Source organism: Herpailurus yagouaroundi, unplaced genomic scaffold, assembly GCF_014898765.1.
Source record: "Herpailurus yagouaroundi ecotype Mexico unplaced genomic scaffold, PumYag 166, whole genome shotgun sequence".
Lineage (NCBI taxonomy): Eukaryota > Metazoa > Chordata > Mammalia > Carnivora > Felidae > Herpailurus > Herpailurus yagouaroundi.
In genome coordinates this window covers 27,722,253-27,745,581 of record NW_024412407.1, presented here as the reverse complement: position 1 = coordinate 27,745,581, position 23,329 = coordinate 27,722,253, and the positions used below count along the sequence as shown (strand labels likewise).

The 23,329-nt window shown below is 35.1% G+C and overlaps 1 protein-coding gene across 3 annotated transcripts in view; it reads left to right on the top strand.

The window, feature by feature from the left end:
- The first annotated feature begins 3,036 nt into the window (after positions 1–3,036).
- Positions 3,037–23,329, top strand: part of LOC121038851 (solute carrier organic anion transporter family member 1B3-like) — a 79,839-nt gene continuing 59,546 nt past the window's right edge. Inside the window, exons 1-4 of one of the 3 annotated variants that reach the window (XM_040488748.1) lie at positions 3,037–3,176; positions 12,799–12,931; positions 13,698–13,772; positions 17,866–17,996. In XM_040488748.1, coding sequence (XP_040344682.1) covers positions 17,910–17,996 — 87 coding nt within the window. In that variant the 5' untranslated portion in view covers positions 3,037–3,176; positions 12,799–12,931; positions 13,698–13,772; positions 17,866–17,909. The remainder of the gene's footprint in view (positions 3,177–12,798; positions 12,932–13,697; positions 13,773–17,865; positions 17,997–23,329) is intronic. The other 2 variants (XM_040488746.1, XM_040488747.1) reach the window with 2 other exon arrangements.

Sequence of the window (23,329 nt, the reverse complement as noted above, 5' to 3'; positions counted from 1 at the left end):
TTCCTAAGCCCTTTATCTGGAACATTTTGCCCCCTATGACTTGATCCTTCACTCTCTCTTTGTTCAAATGTCAGCTTCTTGAAGGCCTTCCCTAAAAACCCCATCTAAAATAATATGTGCTGTCCGTTTCTATTTCACTAATCTTACTTATTTCTCTTATAGCAATTAACTATTCCTCCTTAATATACGTATCCTCTTGCTAATTTCTTTCTTGCCTGCCAGTCCCACAGCGTGTCAAGAAATAGTTTTTCCCCACTGTAATGGTCTTGGCATAGAAGTACCCAGTGAATTAATGAATGAAACATCCTAGATTTGAGAGAAATAGAATAACGGAGTAAAAATTTGGAGGTGTAGAAGGTGTAGAAATCGCCCCTACAAAAATGTGTAAATAGACATCACATGCTGGAAGCTTACAAACTTTCTACACAAAGTTTTATATGATGAATTTTTACCAAAAGGCTTTATTAAGGTATTATTTACAATTAATTGGACTTTATTACTGAGGTTATTCAGGTGCATCTACACATAAGATTCTTTAACAGATTTCATTTTCTAGCATTCATCCTCCAACATCAGTAGAACTCAATCTTAGGTTATACAGTGCTTTCGGCCAGGTCTGGAGTGGATTAAATCCATATTTTAAAAATTCAGGCATTGATTTATTTCATGCCTAAGGCTCCATCCTTCATAAGAAAAATCCAAAGTAGTGAAATATTCCAATTCCAAGACAGAAAAGTATTCAGGAGTGCATCTGTTTTGCCTTATTCAGAAATGCATATATTTTTTTGAAACCCTGCCAGAACCCTGGCCATTTTGAAAGTATTTACTTTATTGCAATTCTGCTTGTGATGAGTGATTATTGTGAATCTGTGAATTTGCCATTATAAATCTGAGTATGGATTTCCTGGGAGCTGGCAAAGTGCCATCACTGTACATGAATGTCACCTACTCTCCTGTCCACTTCACTGCACCTCAGGGAATCTGGTCACTCTCATGACAGGGGCTCCCTGATTCTTTGCCTCCACCAAGACATTCTATAGTCCTTAGGAATTTTTCATGTAGCCAGGGACATTAGTTCCCGCAAATGTGCCCCTGCTCCTGAATGGTTCCTCCTTCCTGTTATCTCTGTGCCTCCTATTCCTCCAACTTGTAGGGGCAAGGTTGCTCAAGCACTTGACTTCTGTACACAGGATGCTTATTAAAGCTCTGAGTTCTGAAATAAAGTGCTGCTTCAGTTTCTAGCTTTTTTCTTATATTGTATTCCCACTAGATGATAAGTTCTCCTTCATCAAAGGAGATTGATCAAACTTTATCTCCAGAGTGAACAAGGATGGGCAGAATAGCAACTGGAGTCTGTGGGAAAATAGAATATCTATGGTTGAGTGAATGATATCATTATGATCAAGCTGGCATGCCCAGTATGGAGTGAGATCTCAATCTGAGGTAATAGCAAATGAAACAGATTCAGTTTCTTGGAAGAGAATCGGCTAACTGGAACTATGGTCAAAGGTCTAGACAACTAGGGTTTCTAGAGTGGAGCATGATAAAAGAAACTAGATTATGTTCAGAATATCAAATATATTTATTCTCCAAGAAGGAAATAACAAATTTCATGACCATTGGTCAGTGATGTTCATGCAGTTAGAAATATGTGAGGTGCATCCTCTTAGCCACCAAGACCATAAGAAAATATAGTAATTTACTATGATAATATAAGTGGGGAGAATTTAGAGTAGCTGCTAACAATAGAAATCCCATTGAATGGTACCTGGAACCCACCTATGAGCTGTGAATCCTGGATATAGTACAGCAACACTTATCACAAACCTCACCCACCAGAGATTTTTTATATACAACATTCAGTGACCGTTACTTGAACATTTCACTATTGACAGTTTCTGTAAGAGGTAGGTATATGGAGGACAGCAGAGGAAGTGAGAGGAGGGTTGACGAAGGCAGTCACCACCTATGTTATTTTCCTACTGGTACTATACAAGGTACCACAAATTTAGTGGCTTACCACAGCACAAATTTATTCTCTTCTGAGTCTTGAAGTCGTAGGTCTGAAATCAATCTCACTGGGTTAAAGTTGGGCATTGGCAAGGCTGACTCCTTTCAGAGACTCAGGGAAAAGAGTCTATTTTCTTGCTTTTCTCAGCTTGTAGTGCCTTTTTGTATTCCTTAGCTTGTGGCCTCTTCCTCCCTGTTCAAAATGTGTAGCTCCAGTCTGCTTCTATCACCACACCACATTCCCCTCTGAGTGTAGTCAAGCCTACCTCTACCTCCCTCTTAACACTTTCCATTACATTTAGTCCCAATCCAGATTATCCAGGATACTCTCCCCATGTTAAGTTCCTTAAACTTGATCATATTTGAAAAGTCCCTTTTGTCACACAAATGAGCATTCACAGGTTCAAGTGATGAGGACACGGATATGTTTGGGGGACATTATTCAGCCTCCCACACCATTTTCCACTACCTTTCAACTTTGTTTTATACGTTACATAAATTTTACAAGTGACCTGCTGAGATAGCAAATCATATGGAGACACCATTTGAACTTCTGTTTAACCATTCACTGTTTTATTCAATAAATATTTAATGGATATCTACCAGGTGTCCAGAACTGTGTTAGCCTATGAAGCAAACATCACAGATATATCCTTTCACTCATGGAACTCACAGGCCACATTATTCCCTTTACTAAATTATGTATGCCCTTCCCCTTACTCCTTTTCTTCTGTGAATTTGCCCGTCCTTGTCTAATCCTGCCTTTCTGATCTTAAAGCAAGTAGCACTCTTTTTCTGAGAGGATGGGCCAAGAACAGAATTCATTTAAACATGTAGCACAATTAGCTTCTTAGCATTGAAAGCCTCAGATGATATTTTACTCTTTAGTTGTTTACTTCACCTAACTTGAAATTATGTGGAAAAAATGTCATATCCTAGGCATGGGTTAAATTAGTGAAAGGCCCTAATCTCCTTTGAATAGGGATTAGTGACTGCATAAGTATTGCCCAAGAAAGAGCTGATCCCTGGAGAATGAAAGCTGCTTTTACTGCAAAGTGCTAAATGACTACTCAGATGTGTGAATTATTTATAGTATTCATCTTTACAGATAGGATTCTGCTTCCATCTACTGGCTGGCGAATTTTACAATCTTCGGTACCACACAGGTAATTTTTACTTGGATTATTGTATTTGTTTCTGATTTACAGGCATACTATCAGCTCTTGTCTACCTAAGCCTTCATTACTCCAAAATTAAACAGCTCTTTCTAGTCCTACCTTCTGGAGTGGTTGATTAAATTAACCAATGTGTTGTCTTATGAAAATTGTTAGGTAGCTACAGATAGCCAAGGTATCTAAGAGGACATCTGAAGCCACGAGGAAGTCCATGGTACACAAAACACACTTATAAAGGCCCGAGAATAAAGGAACAAGGCAATCCCAGGAGGTAAGGGCATGACTGAAATTTCTGGAGGCCTGGGGTTAGCAGTCATTGAGGACAGGAGAATTCTGTTGCTCCAAAGACAATTTTGGGAATTGTGACTAGTCTTTGTTATGTTGTGTAAGGGAGAACAACTTGAGAATTCTCTAGAAAAGTTATAATTTCCAGAAAAAAATAATATTTGTGCTCTGAGGTGTTAAGAATCTTTCAGAAAACAGGGTTAATTAGGATTTCTCTTTCAGAAAACCAAATGTTATACTGGTGCTATTCAAGAGGACACACATTTTTGCCATTTGAGTATGAAAAATATTATTCTGAATTTGAGCCAAAGTGACCTAGAGAGAATTGAGGTAAAGAAGATTTGTAGCATATGAAATATAATAGAGGACTCTGTCATAAAGTCTTATGAATTAGCATTAATGTAGCCTGTAATCAAATAAATGCAAAAATGAAACTAAGATTTCATTTTGTAATTGTCTACAATTGAAGAAATATATGATTGATGGATATAATCCATCAGAGGTGCAATATATTTGTAGGCATTGTTCTTGAGATATTCTTTTTTGGAAAGCAATTTGAAAAGTGAGCTTTGGAAACTTATACTCTGATTTGGTAATATTGATTCTAGGATATACACTATAGAAATAATCATAGATATATTTAAATGTTTACATAAAAGGATATTCATTATAGCATTGTTTAAAATTAGAAAAACTCAGAAAAGGTCTAGGGGAGCCTGGGTAGCTCAGTTGGTTGAGCATCCCCCTTGATTTCAGCTCACGTCCCCATGGTGGGCTCCACACTGAGCGTGGAGCCTGCTTAAGATTCTCTCTCTCCCTGTACCCCTCTCCCCCACTCACACACTCTCTCTAACAAAATAAAATTAGAAAGGCCTATTACAATAGCTACCACATAATGAGTGATTATAATGTTTCTGCCATTTGTGCTTGATCCTTGATCCTGAGATACAGCAGGAAAGTAAAGGGAGAGAAAAGAGAAGGAGAAAAAAGGAATAATATAAGAAAATAGAAATAATAGAGAATTACTTATCCCCTATGTTTCCTAACAGCCTAATGATTTGGTATTTCAGCCCTTGAAAAGAATTAGATAAACAGTAAAAGCCTTAGAAATGGTTAAGTAAGATTTTGTGACACTTGTAGGAAAAGACCATTTTTCCTCTGCTCTACCTCAGTCGTGCTACAGACTGATAACCTGAAGTTATGTTGCCCAATAAGGTAGGCACTAGCTACTTATATCTAAATTAAATAAAATAAATTCAGTTTCCTGGTCACACAAGCCACATTTGAAGTGCTCCCTTACCACACATAGTTAGTTGCTACTAGATTTGAGAGTGTACTTATAGAATATATCATCATCTGCTGCCCTGAAGACTCAACACAGATAACTGAGCAGAAATTCGACACTTTTCTGAGTATTGGAAAAATTATAATCTATTTCACTTTTGTTACCCCATCTTGTAGCTACTTTCTGGTATTTATCATCACCTGGAACTGCTTCACAATAATACATTTAGACTTCCACTTTTCCCCCTCATCTCATTCCCTCAATTAGTCTCTTCCTAATTCATTGGACTTTCAATATATTGGCCCTTCTATTTTCTTCCTATTCATTAGTACAATGATGTCCAATAAAAATACAATGAAGTATGATGATTATATAGGTATTCTGATAGACACTCTTCATTACTTTAAGGAAATTCTAATCACGGTTTGCTGAGTTTTATCATGAGTTAAAGAAGAGTTTTATCAAATGCCTTTTTTACATATTTTAAGATGATATAATTTTAGGGGTTTTTTTCCTCTTTATTCTATGGATGCAATGAATTACCTTGATTGACTTTAGACTTTTGAATTGATTTTTGATTGACCTTAGTGATTTAAGATTCTCAGATAACTAGAAATAAAAGAAAACCTCTTTAACCTGTAAGTACAAAAACCTACAGCTAGCATTATTCTTAATTGTGAAAGACTGAAAACTTTTAATATTGGGAACATGGCAGGGACCTGCTGTCACCATTTCTATTTTATAATATGATAGTCCAGAGAGAACACTGCAGGTCTTAGACAGTACAATAAGGTAGGGGGAAAGGCATCCAAATTGGAAAGGAAGAAGGGCAACTATTTTCATTTGCACACAGCATGGTAATTTACATTAAAAATTTTTAGGGGCGCCTGGGTGGCGCAGTCGGTTAAGCGTCCGACTTCAGCCAGGTCACGATCTCGCGGTCCGTGAGTTCGAGCCCCGCGTTGGGCTCTGGGCTGATGGCTCAGAGCCTGGAGCCTGTTTCCGATTCTGTGTCTCCCTCTCTCTCTGCCCCTCCCCCATTCATGCTCTGTCTCTCTCTGTCCCAAAAAAATAAATAAACGTTAAAAAACAATTAAAAATTTTTAAAAATATGTTTTTAAAAATCCAGTAAAACTACCAGCTGAATTTAGTAATATTGCAGGACATAAGTTCAAAATACATGTAAGTTTTTATACACTAGCATTAAACAATCAGAAATTGAAATTAAAATAATATAATTTATAATAGTATAAAAATAATAATGCTTAACAAACTTGACAAAATATATGAAAGAATTGTCACTGAAAAATACAAAACTGTGCTATGAAAAATTAAAGAAAACTTAAGCAAAGGGGAGATACACCATGTTTATGGATTATATGACTTAATATTACCAAGATGCCAATTATTCCAAAATTGATCTATAGAGTCACTGCATTTTCTACCAAAATTCCACCAGAGTTTTATTCAGAAGTTAACAAGTGTATTAAAAAATGTTTATGGGAATGTCAAGGACCTAGAATAGTCATAACATTCTTGAAAAAGAAGAACAAAGTAGGAAGACTTATATTATCTGATTTCAAGACTTGTTATGAAGCTATAACAATGAAGATAGTATGGTATTGACATAAAGATAGACATGTTGATCAATGAAAGAATAAACAGTCTAGAAATAGGCCCACACATTTATATTTAACTGATATTTTACAAAGATTCCAATCACGTTCATAGGGAAATAATGTTTTTAACAAATGATGCTAAATAAATTGGATAATGATATGCAAAATAGTAAGTCTTGAACCTTGCCTCATGTCTTATACCAAGAACAACTCAAAATGGAGTATAGACTTCAACATAATAGCTAACAGCTCTAGAACAAAACAAGAAAAATTTATTGACCTTGATTTTGGCAAAGATTTCTCAGAACACAAAAAAGCACAAAAGGTAAAGAAAAATTGATAAATTAGACCTCATCAGGGGCACCTGGGTGGCTCAGATGGTTAAGCGTCTGACTTTGGCTCAGGTCATGATCTCAGGGTTCATGGGTTTGAGCCCTGAATTGGACTCTGTGCTGACAGCTCAGAGCCTGGAGCCTGGATTCTGTGTCTCCCTTTCTCTCTGTCCCTCCCCTGCTCTTACTAGCTCTCTCTCGCTTTCTCTGTCAGAAATAAATAAACATAAAAAAAATAAATTAGACTTCATCAAAATTTTAAGGTTCTGACTTGAAAACATTTGTAAACGTATACCCAACAAAGATCTTGTTTGTAGAAATCTAAATAACTCTTACAACTTATTAATAAGAGGACAAACATCCCAGTAAATGCTGAGTAAAAAAAATTGAGCAGACATTTTACCAAAAGACAGAAAGAAAGAGAGAAGGATAGCAAATAAGCACATGACAAGATGCTCAACATCATTAGTCATTAGGTAAATGCAAATTTGAAATCAGAATTACATACTACTACATATCTATTAGAAGGAATAAAATTTAAAGACTATTCATACCAACTATTAGGAGGGAGAGGAACAAAACTCTTATACATTGCTATTGAGAATGTAAAATAATACAACTATGTTAGAAATTTCCTAAAAACTTAAGTACACAACTCTCATATGACCCAAGCATTCCACCAGTAGGCATTTTTCAAGAGAATTAAAGCATATGTCCACACAAAGGCTTATAAACAAATATTGATAACACTTAATTGTAATAGCCAACTGGAAACAACTCATTTCTATAAACAGTTGAGTAGATAAAGAAATTGAAATACTTTGTATAATGTGAGCTAATCAGCATAGAAAGGAATGAACTGATATACACAACAATATGATTGAATTTCACAATAATGATGTTGAATGAAAGTAAGATAAAAGGGATCATTTGTGTGGGTGATAAAAGATGGTGATGGAGTGAGCTATACAGATATCTAGAGAAGAATAGATTGGAAGAACAGCAAATACAAATACTCTGAATATGGGGTCTATATCTTAAAAGTCTTAAGGCCATTCTTTGGACTTTATGCTGAATGGTAGGAAGCCATTGGAGGATTTGAGCAGATCAGTGTCATGATATGACCTGTTTTGACATGATGGAATTCTGGCTCCCATTTACATGGGAGAGTGCAGTTGGTGAATTTAAGGAGATAAGCTGAAACACGAATTGGAGAATGTCGCAATAATTCAGGACCAGAACGACAGCCGTGGTGGTGGTGAGAAAAAGTCAGATTCTGGGTATATTTTGAAATTAGAACGTATGTTTTGAGTAAAAGAAGAGTCAAGAATTATTCCAATAGTGTGTGTGCATGTGTGTGTACATGTGCGCATGTGTACACACAACTAAAACGATAGAACTACAATTGACTAAGATGGGGAATATTATAGCAGTGGTTTGGGAAAGGAAGATGAGAGGAACAGCTTTAAAATTTTTTAGTATCAGAAGCCTATTATCTATGTAAAGGGAGATGGTGAGCAGGCAATGGAAAAATCTACCATTAAGTCTTGAGGAAAAATCTCAGGAATAAAGTCTTTACCAGAGGTAAAAATTTTAGAATTCTCAACATATAGAGAATATTAAAGATATGAGAATAGATGAGATCACCAAAATATAATGGTTGAATTCTGAGGCTGTCATGGAATAATTGGGAGTGACTTGTAAGACTGTCATGGAATAAGTGGGAATTGAATCCTGACACATTCCCATTAAGAGGCCAAAGATATATAGAATATTTCCACATGAAGTGGAAATGGAAGCCGATGAGTTAAGAGGAAAACCACAAAGGATAGTATCCTGAAAACTGTTTCCTGGAGAAGGGAATAGTCAGCTCTGAAAGATGGCTAATAGTTCAAGTCAGATAAAGACCATCACGTTATAGCATTTAGGTAATTTATGACTTAGGGAAGAGTAGTTTGAGTGGAATTGGGGGTATAAACTTGATTGAGTGTACTCAGGAAAGAATGTGAGAAAAGGAGTAGAAAGCGATATTATAGATAAGTCTTTTGAGAAGACTTTTTAACAGTACAAAAATAGTGCAATACCTGTAAAAGGTACAGAATCAAAAGAGGGATTTATGAAGATGGGAGAGTGACAGGATGCTTATATGCTGATGGGAACATTTCTTTAGAGCAGGAAAATTGATATCCTTTGGAACACAAGGAGAGGAGAAAATCTGGTGCACAAATGGAGAATGATCTTGGCTGCAGCATGGACAGTTCCTCAAGGCAAAATATGTGGCACTGATGCTATAGGTAGATAGATGTATTGGAAGGAGGTTTTGAGTTTTGTTCTTCATTTTTTGTCACTGAAATAGTCACCAGCTGAAGGTAAAGATAGGAAAGGATGTTTTAGAGTTTTGAGGAGATAAATGAAGTTTAAAAAGAGTCAAAAACAAGGTGACACAAATTAGGAAAATGCAGCATGATACCTACACAAAGGCTCATTTGAGTTTCTTAATCATAAACTTAAAGTCAACATGTTGAGGGTTTTTCTTCAACCTCATTCAGTAGCATGGATGAATTGACAGAGTAGTCTGAGAGTTGGGATTAATCAAGGTTGTAGTTAAGCAATTAAGATGATACAAAGGTCAATAATGACTTGAAGAGATATGGAAAAAAGTTATTACCATGACCATTGAATCTAACCCAGAAATGCAGGAAAATGAGGACATGAAACCAAGAACAATGCAATCTCTGGTAGAATCAATCAGTGGTTTATAGATCCTGATTAGTGAAAGTGTTGTTGCGTCTGAGGTATAACACAGTATATGCTGGAAAGATAGACAGTGGTAAACCAATCCTTGGAAATGATATTATGGGGGAAGTTCCAGTTTTTTGTGTAACAAGGTCTTGGATATATCCATTGGAGTAGATAGAAAAGCAAGATCATTGGAGAAGGAAAGGTTAAAAACCAAGAAGCCAGAAAATTAAAAGGATTATCTCCATGATCATTGAAATCACCAATAATTATGATAACAGTAACATTCTGAGAGATTGACTTTGAACCAGGAGCTTAAACTGTCACAGAATAAGTGGAAGTGACTGAAGGATTAGTAGATGATTCCAACAAGAAGAAGGATAAGTGATAGTGTCTTTTGATATGAAATTCAAAACTATGCCTTCTGAGAGAAGAGGGAATGAACACAGAAGGGAAGTAGCAAAGTAGAGCAAACTGAAAACCAGCCCATCTGGTATGGAGCAATATGAATAGTACAGCTCCCACTGATTACAGCAGCGGGGGAGGCAGTCTTCAGGAAAGCACCAGGTTTAAGTTAGAGCAAGAGATGAACAACAGCAAGAAATTCAGAGAAGAGATTGAAGGTAAAGGGAATTCTATGTTTGATTAACCATGAGTTCCAAAAGACTCAAGAAAAGGGTCTTAGTTCAGGCTTGACAGAGCCATATGGGGATTAGAGAGGAGGTGATGAGACTGATCAGGAAATACCTTCCTTCTTATGGTGGTACCTATAATAACAGAGGTGATGGTCACAGTAAGAGTAATCATAATGACACAAGGGCTTTAGCATCAGTACATACAGAAATGTTGGGTTCTTTCCAGGAGTATACACCTGGAGCTGCCTCATGACCATTGCCAAGGGAAGTGGGGTAGACAGGTGGCAGCATGTTTGCTTTGAGCTTGAAGCCTTTCTCTCAAAGCATGCCTGAGAACTCGGGCAATAAAAATTGCCAGAAGAAACTGCTAGGCACATGTCTTAGAGATGTTATTTTTACTAATTTGATGTGAATTAATTGATGTAAATATTTATAATACACAAACATCATACAATGAATCCTATTAGAAAGTAGATATTGAACTATAATGTCAAGTACTGTGTAAAGCACTTTATACACATTATTTAATCCTTACTCCAAGTATTGTATTTTACAGATGAGGATATTGATGCTTAGAAATCTTAAATAACCTTAAGCTCATACTGCTAGCAAGTAGCAGAGACAAATTGGCATTGAAGTTTATCAGATTTCAAGGACTATGATATGCCATCAGAACTGTAATGATAATCTCTGAAACAAATATCACTAGAATATTTTTATAAAATTATACAATTCTCCTGACCCATGGATGTTAGCATTATATGGATCTTAAACATTTTTCCTCTGACCACCTTACTTCTCCACAAGTTGCACAAGCACGGTCTAATTAGTAATTAAACAGTCATACAGAAGGAAGAGCACGGAAGACGCTCTTTGACCTATGAAAACACTCCAGGATTTCACCAGAAGGCCTTAGTTTAGGGATTAGGACGGTTCTTAATTTGTACTATTTTACCTTCATTCCACCTTGGTAGAATGGAAATTTGAAGAGAAAATCACTACCGTAGAAGCCCCTAAACTCATTTCCACTCTGAATAATAGGGAAGTCCATAATGTCCTGAAAGTATTCTCTAGGTCTGCTCTAGTGGTTCTCAAAATCTAGAGATACATAAATATTAAATGAAGTGCTTATTTAAAAAAAAAAACTTTCATAAATGGAATCAAAATTTCCTGTGGGGAGATTGTTGGGTGGAGGGGTGGGCCTGGACTACTATAGATTCTGACTCAGCAGAGGGCTATCTGGAAAACCAGATCTTAATTTTCTTTGTCCCAGTTCTACATTTCTCAGTTCCCCTTACTTGGAAAATTGGGGGTCTCCCAACTCTTCTATCCTTCCACAATCTCTGGTTCCTCCTGTGATTCCAATGCTTCTAAAAATAAACATGGACAGAGCTAATGTATCAAATAACTGAGATACAGAATTTAAATACATATTGCTGCAGCTGTTCCAGTAATTTTCTTATAGAAGTGATTAAGAGGTAATGTTTTCATATATGCAGTCTCACATTGCTATATATGCATGTGTGTGTGTGCACGTATACATACAAGCATATATATACATATATATGTATATATACACATATATACATATATACACACATATATATGGTGTTCTCTAAGTAATAGCTATATATATATATATATGTGTGTGTGTGTGTGTGTATGTATGCAGTATTCATTGACCCTGTATTAGAACTGTACCAAAGTATCAAGCAAAAGAGTATGTTTTATCTTAAATGCTGAAGGAACCAGTAGACACATTTAAAAAACTGTCTTGAATTCTTTTCTAGTTCTAAATATCTTAGATAATCTATGTTTGTATTTTTAAAGAAAAAATATTATGCAACCAACTCAAGCAAATATGTTATTCTCAGAAATGAAGTTTAATAATTAAACTTTTACATAAAAATAATTTATAAATTCTGAGAAATTAATGTAATGTAGTGTAAAATCTGACATTTTTTTTTCCTTTTCTGTAACACAAGTGCCTAGATTAAGCTCTGATTGCCAAAGCATCCATTTCAAAGAGGCAGACATGTCAAAGAGGGCTATCTCAAATAAACAGCTGCCAGCCACAGAACAGATAAAGAGCCATCCCCCATCCTCCACCTTAGAGGCATCTTTGTTTTAGAGATCTTGGTTGATTTCAAAAACTGACCATTTGGGGTCACTTTTCTTTTACTTTTCCTGAGCTTTACATTTTCACTCTTATGTTTTAAATTCACCAATAAGAGTGATTTGGTAAAACCCTAGGCCTCAACCTTCACCCCCAATAAAAGCAGAACCCCAGGCATTGCACTCTCTCTCTCTACCTATGACCTTGCTGTTTGCCTCCACGTGTGCTGTGTAAATCCCAGATCCTATAAGAAATAAACCTGTAGTTTTTCAAAGTTCCCTGATGCTTATTGCTGAGGAGCATCTTGAATAAAAGCAGAACCCCAGGCTTTGCGCTCTCTCCCTCTACCTATGACCTTGCTGTTTGCTCCCATGTGTGTTGTGTAAATCCCCAGTCCTATAAGAAATAAACCTGTATTTTTCCAAAGTTCCCTGATGGTTTATTGCTGAGAGGCATCTTGAAATCATAATAAAAACCACCCGAATGGGTCCAACCACAACATTGGTAATTAATAGACTGAGATCACAAAATATATATAACTTTTAAAATGTAGAAGTCTGGAGCAGGCTCTTAGAATAATTAATTTTCTTCTGTTTACTTAGGACAATGACCTAATAATATGGTTAATCATCACTGAACTGATAAAAAAAAAAAGCCAACTCACTATTTAAAGAGAGATTTTAACAACAGATAAAGGGATGGACTCCTTGCTACTGGTGTAGGATCTAAGTCCAGGTAAGAACCTTTGAGAACCTCTAATTTCAGTGTTTCTTCTATGTGAGAAACTGCCACAGATTTCAAGGGAAAAAAATGTTTTGATGAACATGATAAATATTACATGTTTTATGCTTTGTCTTCAGCACACTTATATTTAAGCCTATAAAATTTATTAAATATGACTTCTGGAGATAGATGAGCCTCAGGTTTCTATGCTCTGAAAGTTAAAATGTAGAAAATAAGACATTCATAATTTAAAAATAAATTTTGAAACCCTGTTGCCATTACTTTCTAGATAAGTGAAACTTCAAGTTAAAAAAAAACGGATCTCTGTTTATCTTCTCAAAATATACTACAAGGCATTTATTTTCACTGACTATATGGAATAATTAGATGTATTCCCTACTTTTTTTTATCCCATATTAACTGGATAATATAGGGTGGAGAGTTAGTTGGCAAACCTAAAAAAAATGGGACATGTCTCAAAGTCACTTACCCACCTCTACTTTCCTGTTTCAACTCATTTGACTCAAGGTGAGGACAAAGAAAGTTTTCTAGATAATTTTGTCTCTGATCAAATGAGAAAAAAAATTTCCCAGCATGGTTCCTGGCATAAACTAAGAATTCAATAAATATTAGTTCCCTTCTCCAATTCAGGAAGGTGGCTACTCTTAATAGACTATTGTGACTGCAAAAGTGAGGTAGAAAATGAAGAAAATCCTTCATAAAAGGTCTAAAAAGTTAATAAATTTGTTTTCTCTTTTTTTCCTCCTCGGTTCCATAGGTATACAGTAGAGACTGGGTCACCTGGCTTGCACTGCTTTTTTATGATCTCTCTAACAGTAAAAGCTTGACACAGGTAAGGAGAGGCTAGTGAGATTCTGCCCTCCACTCCAGCCCAATCAAATGAGGCAGAACTGGGCTGTTCTGTTGAAGAAAGAATGGCAGTGCTGTGTCTGAATGCCTGTGGTTCTGTCTTAGAAACATATTGTGTCCCCAAAGTGTATTTAAATGTCAGTTGTTTGGGGCCCTGAGGGGGAAAAAAAAGTGTCCAGAGAAAAGTAAGTTAAATTCTCCAATCAGGTTTAAAATGCCATGATGAAGTAAAAAGTGTGGTGGTAAGAGTCAAATCTAAATTGATACTCCAACTCCGTTATTACTTTGAGGTTACCTATTACAATTCAGTCTTTCTCAGACATGAGGGGGGGAAGTCCTACATTTCCCACTTTTTTTGCTATTTTTTCTTGGTATCTAGGAGAGAGGTATGGAATTGTAATCTATCTGAGAAAGTTGTAGAAATAACAGGGAAAAGTAATGACTGTGTTACAAGTTATAAACAGCAGTGTGAGAAAGGTTTTTTTCAATTGGGAGTAACTGGGAAAATATCTAACAAGAGTGATTTGGGGCAGAATTACAATGAAAAGGTGAGGAAGAACATTACAGGTTAAGAAGAAACATAGGGCAGAGCATTCTAGGGACACTTGGTTCCATATGGCTGTAGGTGCTAATGGATGTGTTGGGAAATGAGACTAAAAACAAGGGCTGGGTTTAGTTTGTAAAGAATCTCAAATAGGAAGTGTGAATTTTATTCTGTATGATACAGGGGACCTCTGAAAGACTCTGAAGACGGATATGATAGAAATAAAATAAGAAATCATAATTTAATCAAATGCAATAAACAGGGCTAGACTGCAATAAAGAATACTTGTTCACAGGGCTCCTGGGTGACTCGGTTAAGTGTCCAGCACTTGATTTTGGCTCAGGTCAGGATCTCAGGGTCATTGGGGAGCCTGCTTGAGATTCTCTCTGCCTCTCTTCCCCTCCCCTGCTCACTCGCTCTCTCTAAAAAAAAAATTAAAGAAAAAGAAAAAAGAAAAAGAATACTTGTTCAGTAGCCAAAAAACAAAGCACAACAAACAGAACTAAAGCTATAGGGTGTATATACACATCATAAATCATTCAAAGAGATTTTCAGTAATAGATTTAAGTGGAAAAAATGACTTCCTAACCATTTAAATTCTGGGGAAAGATACAGAAAAAGGTATTCATGAAAAATATAACAGGAAATTTATCAAAGGGCTGGTTATGACTTTGGGGTCCCTACTACTGATTTCTTCCTCATTCTTCTCCACTTAGTAACTGAAAAGGTATAGGCATGTTTGGAGCACATGCAAAAAAAAGTGGAATAACTAGGATTTACTTAGATGTACATAGACGTGGGTTTTTGCATTGATGCATATGTTTACATACACATGATAATATCTTCAGATATTTATCACTTCTACAGTTATACATTATCTATTAAATTGGCATTACATATATTCATTGTCTTTATAATATAAGGACTCAATAAATCCTGATTGAATAAATTAATAAAATACATAGTTGATCCTCATTATTCATGGATTCAGTATTTGTGAACTTGCCTTCTCACTAAAATTTATTTGTAACCCCAAAATCAATACTAATGTTCTTTATGGTCATCCATAAACTTGTCCAGAGTGGCAAAAAATCTGAGTTGTCCAAAAGACACGGTCCCAGCTGAAGTCAGACAAATGTGGCTCTGCCTTCTTTTTTTAGCTCTCATGTTCTAAACAAGTGTTCTTTTCACAGTTTATTTAGAGCCATAATTTTTCACTTTTGTGCTTTTTTTTTTTTTGATGATTTTGCTGTTTAAACAGCTCCCAAGTATAGTGCTGAAGTGTGGGCCAGTGTTCCTAAGTGCAAGAAGGACGTGATGCACATGATGGAAAGAATATATGAGTTACATAGGCATCCCTCAGGCATGAGCAAGACAGTGCTATTGGCCACAAACTTAAAATTAATGGATCAACAATATACATTAAATAAGATATCTTTAAACAAAAGCACACATGAAACAAGGTTATAAATTGATTGGTTGATGAAAATGATGTGGCCAGAGATACATGGACATCTAACCCTCTATTAGGAACAATGTTCAGGTCTTGCTGTTTGCATCAACTTTATAGAACACAAGTACTGCAAATAATGAGAATCAACTGCACATATGACATATTTTAAATATATTGTATAATTATAGCCCTATTAATTATCATATATCTATGCTTATGTGTGTTTCTATATATAAATATCTTAGATACATAAGTATGTATTATGCAGATATGTATAAACAAGAATACATTTTCTAAACCTCAGCGAAGAACTCACTGTTCCATATAAAAGAGCAAATCTAAGGAACAAGTTGACTCATTTTACTAGTCTTTAAAGTAGAGGCTTAATAAAATAAGTCAATCAGAGAAAGATACATACCATATGATTTTACTTATATGGAGAATTTAAGAAACAAAGCAAATGAGCAAAGAGAGAGAGAGAGAGAGAGAGAGAGAGAGAGAGAGAGAGAGAGAGAGAGAAACCCAGAAACAGATTTTTTAACTATAGAGAACAAACTGATGGTTACCAGAGGGGAGATGGGTGGGGGGAAATGGGTTAAATAGGTGATGGGGATTAAGAAGTATACTTATGAGCAATGGGTGTTGTATGGAATTATTAAATCACTATGTATTACACCTGAAACTAATTATTACACTGTGCTGACTGGAATTTAAATAAAAACTCAAAAAATTAAAATTAAAATAGAGGTTTAACAATTTACAAAATTATAATTTATCTTGCATTTTGACCTCAAAACTCATAAGAATTTATCTTACACATAAATAAAATGACATATTTAAAAAATTTTCTAGGGGCGCCTGGGTGGCTCAGTCAGTTAAGCGACGACTTCAGCTCAGGTCATGATCTCGTGGTCTGTGAGTTCGAGCCCCGCGTGGGGCTCTGTGCTGACAGCTCAGAGGCTGGAGCCTGTTTCAGATTCTGTGTGTGTGTCTCTCTCTCTGACCCTCCCCCGTTCATGCTCTATCTCTCGCTGTCTCACAAATTAATCAACGTTAAAAATTTTTTTTAAAAAAAATTTCTAGTATGAAATATTTAGACACTAAATGTTTATCAACATGTAACTAGATATATTATGGACAATAGGATAACTACAACCATAAAGAAACTGAAAAAAGTCATTTATTAATATAAAGTAGCATAAAAAGGTAGAGAGCAGTGTTAACGGTATGCCACCATCTGTGTTAAAAAAGGAAGCTATTATGTATTTAATTAAAAATGCATATCACATTTCTGGATAATATTCACTGAGAACTGGTTAAATTAGTCCTCAGAATAAGAGACTGGATGTTGGGTAGACAAGGGCTACAGAAAGATTCTTTAATATACGTCTTTTTGATGTTTTGTACTTTCAAATACATATATTTTACATACATGCAACTGCATACATTTTATCTTCAAAAGTAAATGAACAAAATAAAAATAAAGTAGGGTTGTGATAGTGGTAAGGTCAAGCATGGCCAGAGTCTCTCTGAGAGGTACTCTTTAACAAGTCCATCTCGACCTGCATTTCATACCTGGTTCCTGAGGTATCTCTTCCATGAAACCTTCTTAGGTCACTCTAATTACAATTCCTTACGTTATTTTTCTGTCTACCCATTTTGACTGTCTACTATGTACAAGGCACGGTTTGACCCTTTGTAAAACTATAAAGATGAATTAAATATATATTTGCCTACCTAAATTTTATAATGGAGATATGTGAAACATTTAAATTTTTCTTTCAGTACTTTAAATTTTTGATCTCATCTAGTGTATGATCTATACTATTCATTTGTTGTTTCAAATTATTTTCAGAAATTTATCTTCCCAATCAAATTATAATCCCTGGAAATTAGGACTCTGTGTGTGCATGTGTTTCCCCCTTACTTTGGTGTCTAGCATTTGCCTAGTGCTCTGGACATTGAAGACCCCGAATGAGTATTAGTGGGTTTATCTATTGATTAATGTCAGCCTTACAGCATATTTCTGAATTATATATTGTCGAAGTGAAATAAGTTATCCTTTTTCTCCCTGAATAGGTGGTCGTTTCAAACCAAGCATCAACTACAATTGAAAACACTCAATGATGGACCCAAATCAACATTTGAAAAAGACAGCAGAGACAACACCTTCAGAGAAAAGGGAAGCTAGATGCTGCAATGGATTCAGGGTAGAAAGAATTTCATGTTTCCAAATTAAAACAAGTGAAGGGGGAATTAAAAAAAAAAAAAACCACAGCCAGTTTTTAAAAAGAATATTTCATTTCAAATTAGCATTTTTAATGAAAGCATACACTAAAATATTAATAGAATGATCTATATCATGATTTAAATGAGTCTTTAAATCTGAAAAAAGGAATTTCTTAGTGATACTACCACTGGCTAAGAGTTTGTTAATGTTAAAAATTTAGAAGTCTTTTGATTTAGAAATCTTCTCTTTGGTACTTGATGGACCAAAAGGTATTTATAGATGTCATTAAAATAAGTCACTATATAATGAATAATATATAAATATATTCTTAGAATTGACTTATAAGCAATGGATTATTTAGTCTTGTGAATCACTTTGCAGTCTTGACCTATTAATTTTTTTTCTTTTAGAGAAAGGCATTTTTCATTCTAATAATTTAAATAACAGAGTATGGTGGAAAAGAGATTTGTAGTAATAATCGAAAGACGTCCAAACACCTAGTTACTAACTACTAACTTAGGACAGCCATTTAATTTTTTCACATGCAAATTACTGAAAATAATAATCTTGTGTTTTGATTTTGTCTTAAAACTATGAGACATTAAACGGTAGACTGTATTGGGATTTTCATAGAATAAAGTACTCCCTGAGCACAGTGTTGAAGAAACAAAGATTGAGGAAAATTGAGAAGTTTGCCTAAATTCATCTAGCTTGTAAATCAAAAACCTTTAAACCCACGTCAAAGCCTTTAAACTCCTGTAGAGAAGTTTTGAAGAAATAAAAAAAAAATAATAATAATCATGGCTGCCTTTTATCAATATTTTGAATTTTTTTTTGTTTTTTGTTTTTTTTTTTTTTTTTACTCACCGATGTAGTCTTAATTGCTGAATAAGGACTACAGAAGTCAGACTCAATTGCAATAATGTTATGTAAGGCCCCTTTTAACTTTGTCCAGAGAACATGTTTTGTTTGTTTTCAGATATTACTGATAAAGTCTGTTCTGATGAAATATTTGAACAGCAGTCACAGGTAAAAGGTAGTGGTAAATGTAAGTCTAAGGGTAATATGGTGTGCTGGGCTGTTTCTGCTTTTTATTTATTTTTATTTTTATTTTTTAATATGAAATTTATTGTCAAATTGGTTTCCATACACCACCAGTGCTCATCCCAACAGGTGCCCTCCTCAATACCCATCACCCACACTACTCTCCCTCCCACCCCCCATCAACACTGAGTTTATTCTCAGTATTTAAGAGTCTTTTATGGTTTGGCTCCCCCTTCTCTAACCTTTTTTTGTTTTGTTTTGTTTTTCCCCTCCCCGATGATCTTCTGTTAAGTTTCTCAGTATCCACATAAGAGTGAAGATATATGGTATCTGTCTTTCTTTGTATGTCTTATTTCACTGAGCATAACACTCTCCAGTTCTATCCACATTGCTACAAAAGGCCATATTTCATTCTTTCTCATTGCCACATAGTACTCCATTGTGTATATAACCACAATTTCTTTATCCATTCATCAGTTGATGGACATTTAGGCTCTTTCTGTAATTTGGCTATTGTTGAAAGTGCTGCCATAAACATTGGGGTACAAGTGCCCCTATGCATAAGCACTCCTGTATCCCTTGGGTAAATTCCTAGCAGTGCTATTGCTGGGTCATAGGGTAGATCTATTTTTAATTTTTTGAGGAACCTCCACACTGTTTTCCAGGGCGGCTGCACCAGTTTGCATTCCCACAAAAAGTGCAAGAGAGTTCCCATTTCTCCACATCCTCTCCACCATCTATAGTCTCCCAATTTGTTCATTTTAGCCACTCTGACTGGTGTGAAGTGGTATCTGAGTGTGGTTTTGATTTGTATTTCCCTGATGAGAAGCTATGTTGAGCATCTTTTCATGTGCCTGTTGGCCATCTGGATGTCTTTTTTAGAGAAGTGTCTATTCATGTTTTCTGCCCATTTCTTCACTAGATTATTTGTTTTTCGGGTGTGGAGTTTGGTGAGCTCTTTATAGATTTTGGATACTAGCCCTTTGTCCGATATGTCATTTGCAAAATCTTTTCCCATTCCGTTGGTTGCCTTTTAGTTTTGTTGATTATTTCCTTTGCAATGCAGAAGCTTTTTATCTTGATGAGGTCCCAATAGTTCATTTTTGCTTTTAATTCTCTTGCCTTTGGGAATGTGTCAAGTAAGAAATTTCTGCGGCTGAGGTCAGAGAGGTTTTTTTCCTGCTTTCTCCTCTAGGGTTTTGAGTTTATTTTTGTGAATGGTGTAAGAAAGTGGTCTAGTTTCATTCTTCCGCATGTTGCTGTCCAGTTCTCCCAGCACCATTTGTTAAAGTATGTTGAAAACTATAGAAAGCTTATGAAGGAAATTGAAGAAGATAGAAAGAAATGGAAAAACATTCTATGCTCATGGATTGGAAGAATAAATATTGTTAAAATGTCAATACTACCCAAAGCTATCTATACATGCAATGCAATCCCAATCAATATTGCACCAGCATTCTTCTCGAAGCTAGAACAAGCAATCCTAAAATTTGTATGGAACCACAAAAGACCCCAAATAGCCAAAGTAATTTTGAAGAAGAAGACCAAAGCAGGAGGCATCACAATCCCAGACTTTAGCCTCTTCTACAAAGCTGTCATCATCAAGAGAGCATGGTATTGGCACAAAAACAGACACATAGACCAATGGAATAGAATAGAGACTTCAGAATTAGACCCAGAAAAGTATGGCCAACTAATCTTTGACAAAGCAGGAAAGGATATCCGATGGAAAAAAAAAAAAAAGCAAACAATCTCTCTGCTTCTTTTTAACATTAAGGGTTACAGTAATTTCATTTGCATATGCATAATAAAGTGACAACAATCTGGCTGAAACAATTAAAATTGCTAGAACAGTCCCTTGCAGCATATTTGGAGAGGAGCTAGAAGTTAGAAAGTTTGTGTGTATAATGTATATTAATTGCAGTCTAATAATCTAGACCAGAGAGCAATAATAACAATAGAAGCTAACATTTATTGAGCACATATTATATGCCAGATTCTGTTCTAGTGTTATATTTCTTTTAGTAGGTTTATTCCTTACCAAAATTCCATCAGCCAGATGCTATTATCTCTCTTTTACAGATGAAAAAAACTTAGATACAGAGAGGGCAAATGAATACTTCTCAGTCCCAAAGCTGGTAAGTGGTGGAGCCACGGTCTGAACTTAGGCAGTCTGATTCCAAATCCCATGCTCCCAATTCTATTCCACATTTCTGAAGTAACTATAGCTTTCCATAATATTAGACCCCTTACGATGTTCTGGTAGGTAGGGATTTATAAGTAAGCTATTTAATCATCTTCCTCATTTTATATTTTCAAATATTCACCTTCAGACCAACTATTTTCAGTATCAGGCAACCATAGGATTCTTACACTTGTTTATGTGCATGGGCACACACATTTACACATGTTATTATTGGCATGTATATACAAACTCAGAGATGTATAAAAGTGCAAATAGATAATAGGTTTTTAAAAATAAAAACAACATAATTTGATTCTTTCATCCCCCTTTTCCTCGATTTTTGGACTAAACCAACCACATCATGTATATTTTCATCATATATATATATATATATATATATATATATATATATATATATATTCTTTATCTTTACACTTGATATTTCTGTGTTTCAGATTTCTTATACTTTTATGTTACAACAAAATTTCAAGACAAGAAATAGTAATGCATCATCATCAAAACCCATATATAATAGGACAAAAGTAAAGGTCCCCCCTCTTTGCCTTCATTCCTACTCACCCTCCAAAAATAACCAGAATAACCATCCCTTATGTAATCATCAGTGGTATTCATATCCTGTGTTTCCTCTGACTCACTTTTCACATTAGCTTTTAGCCTTATTAGCCTTTTTTCTATTTATCAAAAATGCTGAGCAAACTTCTGACTTGGAGAAGTTTGCACTTGTTTTCCCAAATGAACATTCTATTTCCAGATACCTTGCTCCTTCATTTTATTCACATTTCTATTTAAACATTACCTCATCCTTGACCACCCTGTATAAAATACCCTTAGTTATTCATAACACTTTGATAAGAATTATTTTTTTCAAAGCATTATCACCACCTGACACTGACACACAAACACACATATGTATATGTGTGTGTGCATACATATGACCTTAATGGCTCAAAAAAATAAATGTGTTAGACTTCTCTCATAATCTTAAAGTCCTGATGTTCAGAAGTCTGAAATGAGTCACAATGTACTAAAATCAAGGTGTTAGCAGGGCTGTGTTCGTTTCTGGAGTCTCTAGGGGGAAAAGCCACTTCCTTGCCTTTTCCAGCTTCTAGAGGCTGCCCAAAGTTTGTGGCTAGACTCTCTTTCATATGGAAAGCTCATGGTCAGTCAAGTAATTCTCACACTGCATCACATGAACACTGACTGTTAGGCGTCTCTCTTCCACATTTAAAAGACCCTTGTGATCCCATTGGGTTAACCAGGATAATTTAGGATAATCTCTTTAAGGTCATCTGATTAACAAGTTTAATTACATTTGCAACCTTAATACCTCCTTTCCATGTTACATAATATATTCATAGATAGGCAGAATAACAACCCTCAAAGAAAGATGTCTAGGTCCTAATCTCCAAAACTTGTGAAAAAAAATATATAGTTTGTGTATGTACTTATTTATTTATATGTGTGTGTGTGTGTGTGTGTGTGTGTGTGTATGCACTGTTTGTATATTATATATGTTTAATATACTTATATATTTAATATATTTCTATATTTAGCTTTGGTACATTGTATGTTTCTAGTAATTTATTCATATCCTTTAAGTTACCCAGTTTGTTGGTGTATACCTTTTCATATTAGTTTCTAATGATCCTTTTTATTTCTATGGCATCAATTATAATGTATTTTTTTATCATTTCTGATTTTATTTATTTGAGTGTGCTTTTTTTCTTAATCTAAGGGTTTGTCAATTTTTTACTCTTTTAAAATAACCAACTTACCAATTTTTCCTATTGTTTTCTTATGTTATTTATTATTTCTGTTCTACCTTTTGTTATTTCCATCCTTCTGCTAACTTTGGTCTTAGTTTGTTCTTTTTCTAGCTCATTGACATGTGAAGTTAGATGGTTTATTTGAGGTCTTTCCTCCTTCTTTTAACTTGGGTGCTTATCACTATGAACGTCTCTCAATACTACTTTTGCTGCATTCCATAATTTTTGGTACATTGTGTTTTCGTTTTTGTTTGTTTTGAGGTATTTTCAATTTTTTGTTTGAATTCTTCTTTGACC